The sequence below is a fragment of the Seriola lalandi genome, unplaced genomic scaffold, assembly GCF_002814215.2.
Source record: "Seriola lalandi dorsalis isolate HSWRI2012SDOR001 ecotype SW California unplaced genomic scaffold, Sedor1 jcf7180002054684, whole genome shotgun sequence".
NCBI lineage: Eukaryota > Metazoa > Chordata > Actinopteri > Carangiformes > Carangidae > Seriola > Seriola lalandi.
Window position 1 is genome coordinate 158,021 of NW_019525237.1, and position 16,057 is coordinate 174,077.

General features: G+C 42.4%; 1 protein-coding gene across 1 annotated transcript in view; it reads right to left on the minus strand.

Annotated features, from left to right (window-relative positions):
- Positions 1-6: 6 nt before the first annotated feature.
- Positions 7-16,057, minus strand: part of htr2cl1 (5-hydroxytryptamine (serotonin) receptor 2C, G protein-coupled-like 1) — a 17,132-nt gene continuing 1,081 nt past the window's right edge. The window contains exons 2-6 of the mRNA XM_023422690.2: positions 8,571-8,771; positions 2,726-2,889; positions 2,390-2,543; positions 1,873-2,126; positions 7-1,198 (exon numbers count right to left, since the gene is read on the minus strand). Of these exons, the coding sequence (XP_023278458.1) occupies positions 626-1,198; positions 1,873-2,126; positions 2,390-2,543; positions 2,726-2,889; positions 8,571-8,771 (1,346 nt within the window). The 3' untranslated portion in view covers positions 7-625. The remainder of the gene's footprint in view (positions 1,199-1,872; positions 2,127-2,389; positions 2,544-2,725; positions 2,890-8,570; positions 8,772-16,057) is intronic.

Sequence of the window (16,057 nt, forward strand, 5' to 3'; positions counted from 1 at the left end):
GTCCACACGAACCAGCGCTCAGACTGCATTTTGACTACGTGTGAAGGCTTGAAGTCGTAGTTTGACCCCGTCGACCTCGGCGGTTGGTGCTTGATTCCGTAACCTGCGTCAGTGGGACTCCATGAACCGCTTGACTTCATACCAGGTTGACAAAGAGAGTTCGCTCTTCAACGACTCTTTTGCCCAATCTTCCTCCCTGTCTGGGTCTCAGCTGGCACCTTTGCCCCCATGAAGCACACCACTTGTGACTGATGAGCACAATTACGTTGACAAATGCTTTAATTCTCCACTTATGGTATGAAAAGCAACATTTTGACAGCAAATAGAAAATAAACACGGCTGAGATATTGGTTTTCATTCCAAAGCAGGAGTGGAAAATCCCACTTTTTCACCCATGAGGTAAACTCTTCTGATTTCTCTACACACTGATGTAAGTACTGCACTTCTGTGTGGGGATAAGGCTTCTCAACTGAGACTAGTCTTTCCACAATAAGAGTCCCCACTGCAGGTTTACAGTTGAAACCAGTGAGAAGGCTGAAGGCTCCAAGCGCCGGCCCGTTGAGACGCTGCTCGGCCCAGTGTCTGCAGGTTAGAAAGAAGACATGAAACAACAAGAAGCACGCAGTCACACGCTGCTTGTGTGTTCTCTGGAGGCGGGGCTGTAGCTGATGAGCGACAGCTCCTGCTCCACCTCTGTTTCCGGCTCTGTCTCCGATAGTATGCCGATGTTGTGGCATTCAGAGAGGCTCTGCGACGCTATTCCGATTTGCGTCCCGTCATCCGTCGTGTCCTCGGGGTCCACTGTCAGCCTCCCGTTGTCCCCCCTGCTGCCGTTGCGACAGTTACTGTTCCGGTCCACGCCTGCTTTCCCATGACTGCCCATCAGAAGAGGGGTCACGGCGTGCGACGGGCACGGTGGGGGGACCAGGAGGGTTTTACAACTCTGTCCGGCAGCGTTGGCCCCCATTTTATACTGGCACCTGATGTAGCTGGAGAACGCTCTCCTGTAGGTCTTATTAAAGAGGGTGTAGACCAGCGGGTTGACTCCGGAGGAGATGTAACCCACCCAGACGAAGACATTGAGGAGGTCGTGGAGCAGTGACTCGTTGCAGGAGCCGCGGCACAGGACGAAGGTAACGTTCGTGATGAAGAAGGGACACCACATGATGAGGAAGAGGAAGAAGACGATTCCCAGGACCTGAGGGGAAAAATCAGGGGAAAAAATAGATGTAAAGTTAAGAGTACTGCTCAGTAAAAAAATAAAATCCCTTATTTCAAGTGGCTAAACCTCTTGAATGCTCCTCAGCTGACATACATGCATCATTAGTAAATAATTGTTTTCTGTGCTGGGATTCTGCAGCCACAACTAAAGCCCCTCTGATCTTCCTCTGTTGTTTGAAACTATGTGAGTCACTGGGAAGAGCACGTCTTTCTTGGTCTTCAAAGACAAAATGAAATGCATTTAGTGATAATGATGCTTCATGCAAAGCATCGAATGTTGGTGCATTGAGCAATATAAATATGTTTGTACGTCTGACTGCTCTGTTGCACCTTTAAACAACTGGTGATGTCACAGTGTACTGACCACACCCCACAGTGCGCTCCTACATCACTGCAGCGAAGGTGACTTGATGAACCACTGGAACAACAGTAAGATTTCAAGCCACATGAAGAAATCAAAATTCAGACTAAAATTGTCAAAATTCAAATAACTGATCAAAGAAAAAGTGATGACCTCAATCAACACCCAGCACGACCTCTGAGCTCTGACCTCTTACCAGCTGTTCTATCACCTGTCTGGGACACCTGAAACAAACGCACCTTAAATCAGATGACAAGCACTCTGCCTCACCTCCACTCCTCATTTCTCACCTTGGAGGCCCGCCTCTCGTTCTTTATGGCCTGCATCATCCCCCGTCGCCCGTGGCAACCCGACGTGTCGCTCCGCCCCGGCCCCGCGGCTGGCGAGCTGAGCTGAGACGCCGCCTCCGAGCTGGGAATGATGCTTATGCTGTCGGATGTGGAGGCGCTGAGCAGTATGCTGGGCTCCGCTCCTTTCAGACAGCTCAGGGTGTTTCGTCTGCTCTGAGGGGGCGGGGGTGGAGGCGGGAGCGGGGGCTTTAACTCTGGGGGGGGCAAAAGAGGTATCACGGATCTATATTACCTTACCTTATGTGATTAAGGTTTGTCGTTCAACAAATTTCAATTCCACAGTTGCACAGTTGTCAGCATTTCCCTCCTCATTTAACAATAATAAACATATGGGTATTACCGACGGTTTATAAATAAATTTACATATTTACTATCAATTAAAAACATGCAAATGGATGTTTTTTTTTCTGTTAACATGAGGCGGATTTTAGCAGCTGGAAGCCTGATCGGTGTTTACCTTGTGAGTCTGGCGGGGCAAGTGTGTTGATCTGAGGAAGGTGGAAGGTGCTGGGCGGAGGCTGCAATGTGTTTGTCATTGCTGGTGTGTGCAAAGGCTGCTGGGAGGAAGTCTTTGCCTCATATAGGAAGACAGTGGCCTGCCTCTGGAGCACCTGCAGAGGAGAGGGCAGGAAGGGAATATAGAAGGAGAAGAAGAGGTCGGAGGTTTTTAGTGTTGGAGAAGAAGAAGAGTAAAGTACAACAGAACAGAACAGAGGAATATCTTTGGCAATACACACACACACACACACACACACACACACACACACACACACACACACACAGACATGCCTACCTGTATGGTGAGGCAGTATGTCACCACCATTATGACCAGTGGGATGAAGAAGGCCACAAAGGAGCCAATCAGCATGAAGCGCTCCTCGTTGAGGACACAGCTGCCGTTGACAAAGACCTTGTCCTCGTTGTGGAGGCCGATGACCGGGATGGGCATCGACACACCTGCAGAGAGAGAGAGAGAGAGAGAGAGAGAGAGAGAGAGAGAGAGAGAGAGAGCAGGACGAGAGAATTGATGTTTGTCAGTTTTATTATTTTGCTGAAACTTTTCCTTTGTTGTCTTCCACCAGTTCGGTGCTTCTGTGGGCGGAAAGATTCATGTTGAATACAGAGCTTCTCCCGGCGATGGGAGTTTTTTGGCACTTTACACACAGGTTGGTGAAAACAAGATAATAACTAGGTAATATCATAAAAACAATGAAGGAACATAATGAGGGAAAACATTAAGGGTAATAATGGGGAACATATTTAAATGTAAGAATAGCCCGACCAATACTGGAGTTACCAGGAAACTAATACTGATATTTCACAGTTTAAAGAAATCTGATACATACAGAAGTTCTGAGAAGCAAGTGAGTTTTTATTTTTTTTTGGCCAAGATAATAAAAGTTTTTTTTTCTCCATCCGTCTAAACAAACCCCCAGAGGTAAATTAATTTTTTTTTCCTGGAAAGAAGCCTAAAAAAAAGAGAGAAAACAAAACCTTAGAAAAATGATGCTGGCATCCCCGGCCTTTCAGGGCTTCTGCAGATACACTATATTGGCTGTGATTATTTTTTTTTAAACTCAGGCAAACCATCTTGATGAGATTTTTTTTTGACCAATATTTTCTAAATAAACTCAAAACTACTTTAATATTTCTGAAATTCTATGTTATGTATCGGCCAACATACACGTATATATACCTATACAGATTTATCTGCACAAAAGCTAATATTGACCAGTTTACCGGTCTGTCCAACTTATTGGTTTGTTCTCACTGGAGAGTAAGAATTGGACAATCTGCTAAAAATATCTATGTAATATCAGTGTAAAGTGTTTGAAATTGGGACATCCTGGTGGCCTGAGGGTGTAAAACGCTGACTGTGTAATCGCAGTGTCCTCGTTTTGGATCATACAAGGGACTTTTAAAGCATGTCGCCCGTCTTCCCTCATTCCTTGTTGCATTTCTGCTTTCAAAATGCCCCTAAAATACTTTAAAAAGAAGAAGTCTGTGACATTAACAAGCAAAATGTGCGGTTACAGTAATAAACACACGGGGTAATATCACTGTAAAACTCCAGGAAAACACCTTCATTGCAAGAAACTTAAGCTGAAATACAAAAGATGGTGTTTCTGTGGTTATAACTGTCAGTCAGGGCTGAAGAAACACCCACTGCCACTTCCTTCAAACTAAACACGGAGGGCCAGAGTCTTTACTTGGAAATACGAGGTAATTTTAGTATTAACTATAAATCAAGGCTGGAAAGACTTTTAAAGAGGAGAAGTGAACATGCCTGAAAATACTTTTTATTATAATTAGAGCAATTGAGGATTGAACTGTCACACATGGGGATGAATCTATATGCCACTGGAGCTGTTAATATCTGTCAGTGTGTACTGGATGTTCATAGCAATATAATAGCTGCTGATAAAAGACTGAGGTGAGAAAAAGGCTTTGGGGGCCGAGCTAGTTTTTTGACCTGTGATAATAACACTGACTAATGTGCCGCGTCTGATTTCAGAGAGCTTTTCTGTCGAAATGGTTCGCCGACCCGGGCTCTGTTTCAGAAAAGAGACTCCGGGTTATTACAGCTCTCGAGTCATTTCATTTCATTTCAGAGACAAAGTCGGGGCCGTCTCAGTCACATCCACAGCGTCGGCCTGTGTAATTCATTCAAAACACGAGGTGCATCATTTTCTCTTGCACAGCTGGTGGCCAGGCCAACATCAAAGCGCGGGTTGGACCAGTGGCAGCTCCCCTAATGCAATTGTTGAAATCGACTTCACACACGCTGCCCAGGAGGATGAATCTGTTAGCATTAATTGTAAACATTTTACCTGTGCCAATGTCCAAATAACCTGTGGTGTGGAAATAGTTCTGACTAATGAGACTGTCCAGGAGTCCGGGTCGAGCCGTGATTCATCCCTACCGTCGCTAACAGAGTGTGGAGGAGACTTTAAAGCACAAATTAGAAAAAAAAAAGAAAAAAAAAGTAGCATCTGCCTAGAGGCCTGGGCTTTGAGATATCCTCCTCAGCCCCAACACAATTCAGCCTTCAACGCAGTGAAGAATTACTTAAATAAAACAGGAGTATCGCTTCCTAGGAAAATGCCTCTGCATAATGAACAGCCCTCATTGTCAACATTTTTCATTGCAGAAAAATGTATTTTTGCATTCACCTCTGATATATTCAAATAAACAAAGTAAAACCAAACCCACCTGTTGACTGAGAATAGTTTTTTTTTGTTTGCTCACAGTGTTTCATTTCCCGAATGTAATTTTTTTTTTTATGAGATACTGTATCATACAATTTTAGAAAAAGAAACTAATGCAAACACAGTGTATAAAAGAAATGAAATGTAAGCAGTTATGTTACATTATATAAACAGTAAGCTGGGCAAAAAATTATTGGGATTTGGAGGAACAAGTGGGAGCCATAACAGAATCACTAACTATAGTTTTTACAAAGTACTACAGAAAGTTACATAATGTCCTGTTATGCAAGCTGCAGTCGTACTGGACCCACACGTCCAGATGGACTGAAACAACCTTTAAGTCAAACAGAGTGTGTTATTACACCGCAGGGAGCGGCTGCAAGGATCGTCTGTAGGGTGTTTGTTGCTAATCCCTCGGCATTGATCACTGTAAACTCTCTCAGACCTCAATCAGCAGAACCTTTAGAGTGGGTCAAGGAAATGCCAACAGGAAAACAGGGGAATTCTAATGATCAACAAGCTGCTGGTTGTGAAGAAGAAGAGAGAAGGAACATAAACTCCTCCTGGTGTCTGTCGTCAATCAACTGGAGCCGTCGGAAATAATCTTCCACAGCAAAACAACTTTACTTTGTTGTTTTCTGACACTGACGGTATCTCCCACATGTCACCAAACTGTTGACAGAATGGCTGCGAACACACCATCCAAATAAATCCCAGTGTTAACACTGATACAATTGATTCAGGTAATTTAATAGGAGCTATACACCGTTTGTTTGCATCCGGCTCGCTTGGTGGCGAACACATTACACAACAAAAGCAGCTGATTTGGTCTGTTCTGGTGTGACTGCAAGGTTAGCACAAGGGCTAAAACCACTTTGGGTTAATGCATGAATGGTCCCTAGTCAGGATAAGGGGCATCAGCTGACATTGGGTCAATACAGTATAAGACCTGCTGACTGGAGAAGACTAAGCCTCACTTTCCCTCTGACCTGTTGTAACAGCTTCACACCAAGAGTTGCGATAAGTGAAAGACCAACTCTAATACATGTGCAGCCATGGATCTACCAGAGCCTCTGTGGTTTTTTTCTGCTGTGAAATGCTGTTGAAGAATAGCATGAAGATGAAGATGGTTACCTGAGTTCAGACAGAAACACTGGGGATGCACAGATACAGATGATCAGATATGGGACTCACTCTTTCCTCATCCTGTCCCGGGATGATGAGTGCTGTGTCCTGACAGTATGCATTATTAATTATCATACTGCACCGTCTTCGCCACGAGGAATCATTGTACTTAATCATTTTGTACTAGCAGGAAATCTCCCCTGTTTCCTTTGTTCATGGCATTGTGAGGTCAACATATAGTACAGTTTCTTTACAGAAAAGTTTATTCTGTATTTTTTCAATTACATCCATACTCTTCCGTGACTTCACTTGTATTACGTCCCACATAGGAATCAGATTAAATAGAAAGCGGTTTGCATTTTCTTCAAGAGGAACATTTGAGTTTACATATGTCCCAAGGGGGTTTATGCACTGATGCCATGACTTTACTTTAGGGTCAGAGGACGTTAGGCTAAGTGTGTGTATGTGTAAGTGTGTGTGTGTGTGTGTGTGTGTGGTTGTACATGTTAAGACATGGAAGCCCTCCTGGGTCTTAAAGGGCATGAAACAACATCAGGTCAGACAGACAGAGGGAGGGCTGAGAGAAAGGTTCTAAAAGTCATCCGATCCCTAAACACTCAGAGGGAGACATTACTTTCTCACACACACACACACATGCACGCACACACACACACACACACACACACACACACACACACACACACACACACATTACTTCAGGCCATTATATAGCTGAAAAGGAGAAGGGAGTGATCTTTTTTCATCTGCTGTAAAGACCATGTTAAATGATCAAAAGCTCCAGAACTGCTATTAAATGGAGCTTGTGGTGACATTATTATGAAAACAAGTTTCCGAGATGAAGTGTGAACTTTAAAGATCAACTTTTAAGCCAAAATGAATGAGAAGCCCCCCCCCCCCAGCATCTCATCAGTGTTCTGCTAATGAAGGTCATGTGATATGATCGAAAGTCGAAATGGACTTTGTGGTGAGACTATTTTGTGAACAACTTTTTTCAAGCTGTCTGTTATTTGAAAATGAATCTGATCCGTGGTTTATTTCTGTGTCAGCTCATAATTATTTCTTCCATTGTGGCGGAAAAAAACAGTTTAGTTCTTATTTTCATCCTGGGAGCTTTAAGAGGAAATTAAAAACAAAATGTAATAAATAGAAAAAATATCAACGGAGAACGACAAAAGCAATCATGAGACAGAGATGGATGATTGGATGGATGTTTGCTATAAGATCCTGATTAAAATGTGAAGCCCATCAGCTTGCGTGAGACGTCTTATTCAGCCTCATTACTCTCCGATTCACAGCATTGGTTATTCATCCACAAACACACTGCCACTGCTTCTATAGTTGGTTTTACATATTCCTTTTGATAGATCGTATCTCCTGGCTATACTGCTAATAGTTACCCTAAGTTTTCAGAGGACATCAATCATTCATTTGCATATTATTGTCTTTGCAACTGATAGCAATGAATATAAAAAGTGCTGCAAACACCTCTGGGGATTAGAAAAGTATGTTTTGCAAATCGGCTCCAACTGTAACAATGAACTGCCAGACGCTTTAAGCGTCAACAAACTGACTGTTGCCAGTGTTTCCGACAGTCAGTAGGTGTGCTGGTGGGACCTTTGCGAAAACTGCCAGGGGATCCTGAAAAGTCATTAAATGTAATAACAGTCATCAATCTGGCGACTCTATGTGCGGGCCCATAGGGGATGGACAAATTAACAAAGAAAAATTCTGTCCAATAAAATGAAATCCAATACAAAAACACCACAAATCCTGCCACAGAAATGACAGTATAAGTGAATCAGCAACCTCTCCGACAGCACTTCTGTTATCTGTAAATGGAGCACGAATCTTCAAGGGGCTGGTTCACCCAGATAAGAAATAGAGAATCCACACAAATACAGTGGAGGTTAAATAGAAATACGTGGTGCTAAAATGCTTACACAAACACTGTGGACAGTATGTAACAGTACTCCTTCTGTGAGACAAAATAAATCTTTAGATGCTGGTAACTCCATTTCAAAGGTTTAGTAAGAAAAGATAATGAGTTTCAAGTTAACAAGATCCATTATTTCTTCAACTGAGAGTGACTGGCCATGGGCAGAAGGTTGAAGTTTTATGGCTGCGAATTTAATGAAAAGTAGTCAATTGTAGTGATAGCCTAATCAATAGGCTTCTTCCTCTTGACTGCATGAATATACTGCAAACATACCGGCTCTGTAACAGTTTTCTGTATGGTACAAAACTATCAACAGTTAATCTACACGCGTCTGCATGCGCTCTGACCTATAGATATGGTCCAGACTGCGGCAATCTTCATCATTGCTTTGGTTCTGGAGTTGAAGCGGCTGTGCTCTATGGGGTTGCGGATGGCGACGTATCGGTCCAGGGAGATGGCGCACAGGTGCATGATGGAGGCGGTGGAGAATAAGACGTCCAGGTAGATCCAGATCGGACAGAGAGCGCTGGGGAGAGGCCAGGCGTAGTCTGGAGGAACGGAGACAGAGAAGCAGAAAAGAAAGCATGTGTGATTATCGTGTAATCTCTGCGGATTACTTTTTCCTGCAGTTTCTATTTTTTTTTTTTTGCTGTTGATATTGTTGACTTTTGAAAGCACTGATGTAAATATGTTCAATCTGTTCTGAGGGTGTGACTGAGTGAATGCCATCAGCGTCAGCAGACTATAAAGGCTTAAGACACAGCACTGAGAGGTTGACTAAACTTTAATTAACCAGAGTACATCAAAGCACAAAGGCACAGCAGACTTCACAGGCTCTAAACTCACCGGATCCCATGAGGAATCAGGGTTAAGACGATCACGACATCTATATGGTTTAGGAGTATTACTCAGGCGTGATTGGGATGTTTACACAAAGCTGTTTACATTTGACAGTTGTATACTAATAGAGTAAATGCTAAGATAAATGTTGCCAGTAGGAAGGTAAAGCTGTGGTTTAGATACTGTTTACCAAAAAGCAACCACAGTCCATGTGAAAAATAAGTGCATATGGCTTTCTTGTGTCGTGTGTTCGTGTGTGTGCATCCTGCTGATTCTAAGATTTAAAAAAATTAAGCTGACAAGATTATGAAAAGGATATAACAAAAGAGAAAAATGAATAACAAGGTCCATTGTATTATACCCACACTAGGAAATATGAGTCATTAAATGAGGTTTGCATGTGATTTTTCAACAAAGGACTTAATTTACATATTTAAAAACTTAAAATACGTCATATGCATCCTTGTGGGAAACTTGGTGGTCATGTGTGTCAGAAAACATAAAAATAACAGACAAATAATGATCAGTTCATTGTCCAAGGCTCTCACACCACTTTATTTAGCAGACGTTTTTGTCCGTGAGGAGTTAACCGATAGAGGTTAGAAGGCAGGTTTCTTCTACTGAGGTTAACACGCTAACCAGCTAGCCCCAGCCCGTCTCGTCATTTTCTAATAGTAGCGTTTCTCAGAGGGCGTATTATACCCTCTTGTATTAAAAGACAACGATGACGAAGCTCTTGTCAAGCCACAATCACCACCACCTGCTCCTGGCAGGAAACATACATTTGGCAGCAGAGGTAAACTTACAAATAGCCCCATTAAGACAAGACAAAAAACTGACAGCAATGCTAGCAGCTCTATGAGGCTGAAGGCTCACAGCGATGCTTTGAGCTAAATGCTAATTTCAACATGCTTACATCATAACAATGATGCTAACATGCTGATGTTTAGCGGTTATAGTGTTTACCATGTTCACCATCTTAGTTTAATGTGTTAGCATGCTAACAATTGCTTATTAGCGCTCAAAACAAAGTACAGCTAAGGCTGATGGGAATGTCTGTGTTTCTTCTTCTTTTTTTTTTCTCCCACTCCACAGGGAGGTTAAAGGTCATAGCTCTGCAGGGTGAACAGTGTGGGTCATGGGGTTTAAAATCATGTCTTTACTCTCTCAGCACTGGGCCAGTGTGCCGCTTGGGAAGACAACAGAGCATCTGGGAGCATTATGGCTGAGACCAGCTGAGAGGGAATTAAATCAGCAGGTTAGCCTAAACAGGGCTAAATTAGTTAGCTTAATTGGTGTGATGGCTACTTAGCGGGCTAAAATGATATCCTGGCGCTATTTTACCCACCAGCTGGAGAGGTACTGTGGGAGAAAGAACATATATCAGCACCTGGCTGTCAAAGAAATGAAAAAAGTGATAAAAAAAGTCAATTAAAATGACCCAAAATCTGAATAAACAGCTCTAATCATGTGTGACATGAATGCACTGTTATATACGCCCATACTCCTCATCACAGCAGGAACCAAGCTCATTAACTTTGCCTATTTATCACTGTGGTTCTTGCACTTTTTGTCACTGTCCTCTCAGTACGATCTTTAATTCATGTCCATGTTTTCAAATCACAGGTAACTTAAAAAAAAGAAGTGAAGAGGTCAAAGAAAAGTGACTCAAACCCCGTCGGAGAGTCTTCTGAAACACATCGTTTTTTGTTTGCATGAGATGCGTTTTCCCTAAAGGTTCTCCTGTCCAGAATAATAACAGAATAAAATGCAAATACGCAACTGGAGAACATCAGAGGAAACGGTGCTTCTGTTTTATTTCCAGCTGTGTCAGCTTTCTAAAGAGGACGTACAGTGCACTGCAAAGTCCGTCTCTGTGTCTTTCAACGCCTGCAGCTATTCTATATGAGCAGTCCTTTCTTCACAGAGGACAGGACCTGCGGCCAAAGACACACACACACACACACACACACACACACACAAACACTGCTTAATTTCATCTCTGATTCGCAGGATAAGCAGCACGTATGTGATGCATGTGGACTGAATCACGCGATTGCTTGTGTGTGTGTGTGTGTGTGTGCTGAGTGGGAGGCCGCTTGCGTAACTTTTCAGAGGTCAAACACTTATTGGGGGCACTGCATGACACACACACACACACACACACACACACACAGAAGGTGTTACTCAGCTGGCTAGCGGGTGTGCTGGATTTTCTGCTAAATACACTGAGAGACTCAAATCGACTCTGAGTGCTGCAGATAAACTCTGTTTATCAAAAGACTTTAGTCTCAACTAAAACAACATTTTCAGTTCATTTTGCCTTTTTAATAAGATGCATTTTCAGTTGAACTGCTGTGGCAGTGCATAATGCAGGGAGGTTATGATTTAAAGATATAAGCAAATCAGATATTAGTCAAGGAGGGATTCGAGGTGAGTGTTTAAATGATGTTTTTGAGTCACTGGTTTAACTTGAGGTCACATCGGCTTCTAAGAAGGAAGCGCGGATTTACTTTGAAGAACTGATGTGTTTTTGTTGATCGTCTCTAGAGTAATTAAGAGTAATGAAAGCAAACTACCAATTTGCTTCAGTCCTTTTCTGCAGTAACTCTGCTCTTAAATTTTTAATGTCAATTTTGGCTTTGAAAATGATTGAATTTTCGAGTTAAGGCTAAACTAGAATTTCTGATTGAAGTGAGAGAACTGGTACCAAAGTTGATCATCGATAATGATTTTTCTTGATGTAGTTCTCTGACCTTCTCTGACTTTCTCCCTCAGTATGCTCAGAAAGAGACGAGCAGTGTCCAAAATATGAAGATGAACCTTTGTTGATGAAAGTTTCTTTCTTGCAAAGACATCCTGCAGAGCCCTCAAATACAAACTTCTCTGTATAATTTCTGCATAACTATAGTACGGGATCTCATATCAATCCACTGTCAGGGAAGTCGTTTGGTATCTTGTATGTGTGTGTGTGTGTGTGTGTGTGTGTGTGTGTGTTCCCAATCTGGGCTCCATGCAGAGAGATAGCCTTCAGCAAGAACTTTGATTGAGTCGGCCTTGAAGGTCATATGCTCTCAGGCTGTATGTTCCTGTGTGAGCGCACGTGCATGAGTGTGTGCGTGCATGTGTGTGATGTACACCTTCAGATCTCATCTCCCTCTCCGCTACTTTTGTTTGTTCTTATCCATCATGCCCTGTGTATTAACCCTTCATATTTGCTATATGTTTGAAGGTGAGATTTGAGGTGAGATATATTCTGTTGTACCTCTTTTGTTTAGATAGATAGATAGATAGATAGATAGATAGATAGATAGCTATAGCACACATCATCAGGGGTCCCACTTAGGGGGGGTTGGGGACAACAGCAGTGCACTGCATAGAGATTTAAGGAGATTTATAGTTGTCATTGCATAATGTCCCAGGATAAGCGGCCATCAAGGGCCCCCTTTACCACTGGGGTACCCAAGCACTTGCCTGGTTTGCCTCTCCTGATGGCGCGCCTCTACTTGTAGGTTTTTTCGGCATGCAAACAAAGAGCCAAGGAAGAAAACAAACTAAATGAGTCTAAATTACACTAATTTGTTGCCATATTCCCCTCCCTTTATAGCCGAGAATCACATTCAGAGTAATTGGAAGATGTCTAATTAGCGTAGAACAGTGAAATGGTTTTGGAAAATTAAGACATTTTCCACACACTTTGTTATCACTGGAGATCAAACAATTTCCCATGTTCCTGAGTGTGTCAGGGAGCAGTGTTGCACTACCACGCTGCTCTCTATGCAGGATTCACAATGACTTAACAGTTGGTTTTTACCAGCAGAAAGCCAGCATTTAATGAGCAGAATATTTTACAATCTAACACCCTTCCCAATCCCCTGTCTAGGTGTCTCTTATAATGCAGTCTGCATTTGAAATGAAGTTACATACTAATTGAAACGGATTCATTTTCAAGAGGCTAATGCAGCTGCTAGCCTCAAGCAGAGATGAAGGGTGGGATACAGAGGTGTGGTGGCTCTTACTTCTTCCCTCAGATTACAGTCCTCAAAACTAAACTATCGCTGAGTTAAGTGACGTTCACAGCTCCCTCCATTCTGCTCTCCCAAGACCTGTTTGATGTGTGAAATTAGTCCAGTTCCCCACTAAGCAAAAAAAAAAAAAAAAAAAAAAAAAAAAAAAAAAAAAGCCACCATGAGGTTATGTGAATGAGGCCGTGTGTGTCTGAGGGTGGAGAAGCTCGTCACAGAGATTTATTGGATGATGAGAATCCTTGTTCCCGTCCAAAGAGCATTTACCTCATTCTTATCTTTTTACTGGACCATTACTAAAAGCCAGCCTGTGTGTGTGTGTGTGTGTGTGTGTGAGAGAGAGAGAGAGAGAGAGAGAGAGAGGGAGAGATTTTTCTGGTGGCTTACACTCCATCACTGTTTATTCCAATTACAGAAATTCAAACGTATTTGCCAAAAGCAGTGTGTGGTGTGTGTGTGTGTGTGTGTGTGCATCTGCATATGTATATATATATATATATATATAGGAATAAAAAGTAGCATAATTACCATCTGCATCATCCTTCATCATGATTGTCATCATCATCACTTATTGTGATCGGAATGATTCACTGTCAGTTTCAATTGTGTGAGAACACTCTGTGATGTGCCTGTGTGTGTGTGTGTGTGTGTGTGTGTGTGTGTGTGTGTGTGTGTGTGTGTGTGTTTGTCTGGTCTATCACTCAGCCAGCCGTAGGGATCAATGCAGTCAAGTACCAGTCTGATGGGGTAACACTGCAAGTATGGATCCAGGCTCCATTCAAGTGTGTGTGCGTGCGTGTGTGTGTGTAGCGACTGGTGTTCTTTTGTGGGTGTGTATATAAATGACAGAGAGACACATGGCCTATCTGTCTCGATGTGTATGTGCATCAACAAATAGAGAGAAGAAGACAGACTTGTCAGCATTTTTCTTTCTTACTGTGTGTGTGTGTGTGTGTGTGTGTGTGTGTGTGTGTGTGTGTGTGTGTGTGTGTGTGTGTGTGTAACATTGATTACCGCCGTGGGCAATGTGCAGCAGCAGCGGCTTGAACTAACAGACAGACACAGAGAAAGTGAGCAAGTGTGTCCATTGACCATACACGGACCATTAAGCAGCAATCAACCTTCCCTGTCCCCTATTTAGTATTCCTGAAGGATGCCTGACAGCTACAGAGCAGAGACATGAATACAGCAGGTTTGGCCAAGTTGTGCTGAGAATACAAAAGAGCTTCAGGACAAAACGACTGAAGACAGAAGAGGGAGTAAAGATTTCATCTGAGTACTGTTCCCCTGTGTGTAGATCCACATCGGCATTTTTATTTTGGGCTTGTAAAAGGTGGAAATTTATTTCAGCACTGAAATAATATTTCTGGTGATTAGTTTTTTTCATAACTTGTTTTTGTACTTCCACAAATTTGAGGGTCTCATAAGGCCTGTTAGGCCTGAGCATGGGTGAATCTCCATAAACACTGAAAACTACATTTCCCATAATGCAACTAAAAAACAAAACAAAAACAAAATCTGGGGCGTGGAGTCAGAAAGTGAAACCACATCTCTGCTCGAGGTTAGCAGCTCGAGGCTACGTTAGCAAATCACACTTGAATCTCTTACTCTCAATTCGCTGGTGGTCGAGTTGCATTGTGGGTAATGTAGGCACCAGGTTTTCACAACGATGAAAATGGGAAATAAAAAAGCTGATATCTTTGGTTCTGCTGCTTCGAATTGTCAATAATGAGTCTGACAATGTCACATGATGGCAAAGCCAAGCCGAAAAAACCCTGCTGACATCATCAGGGTTATTCTCTCAAACTTTTGTCCTATCAAGATAACATCTATGTTGACTCGTCTGACTCTGGCTTTCTCTTCTGTTACACTGGCAAAATTGACCATGGTGATAACGCTTCGGCTTAAATGGCGTCGCTGTTTGCACTGAAACTCAGTTAATCAACACGTTTTCTGCAAGAGACACAACACGAACATGTGACGTCGGCTGGTAACCGAGGAGACTCCCCACATCAGCGTCACTGTCAAGACGGACAGAAATCCAAACTGAATCACAAATCATTTAGCAGCAACTGAGCCTAATGATCTATTTTCCAAATTTGTTGGCCTGTCATGATAATATCTGTGACAGCTTATTCATATTTAGCTGTCTCTGCTGACAGCAGATTAGAATGACATGTACTCTGTCTCCTTAAACCGTGATGTTCTCACACATCACGCCTGTGCAGTCTCACAGAATTAAGACGAATATTGAATCAAATTATTCCCAGATGTGATGGTGTCTGAAAATATTTTTTGGCCCAAAGATTTGGCTATAATCAATATTTTTATAACAATCCATTAAATGTGAAAGTTCAGACACATACTTGCCTGGAAATGCTGGAACAATGATTACAGATCATATTTGTGTGCTGACATTATTTCTACTATGTATATATATAATATTGTTTGGACCTAATGTTTTTAATTGATCTCTTAAAGCTGCGCTTATCAGTAGTTTCACAAATGGATCATTAAACCATAGAGAAATCTTATCTTTGTTAGCTTTCTGGAGCATTTTAGCATCCTTCAGCTAATTGTTTTGGTTTTCAGATCCACAACTTAACTATCTTTGTTCAGTTAGCGACATTGTTGGCTGCAGCAGAACAGCTCTGATAAACAGCTACTGAAGTTACATTACTTGCCCAGCCCCGAGCGACTGACTATAGTCTTTAATTCACAAAAATAAGGGCTTGACAATGGACATTGACTAGACTGCTGTGACGCTTGACTTACTTGAGACTTGACTCCCGAAACACATGACAACAAAACCATAAAAGTCTGTGATCAGTTCTGTGATGGTGACATTTACAGGTGCAGAGTAGGAAATACACCTTTCCTTTGTGGTGCTAATGTGAAAACCTGGTTGCAATATTACTATACATTTGAGAAGAAATGATACACACATAGGCCCCCCCCCCCCCACCCGC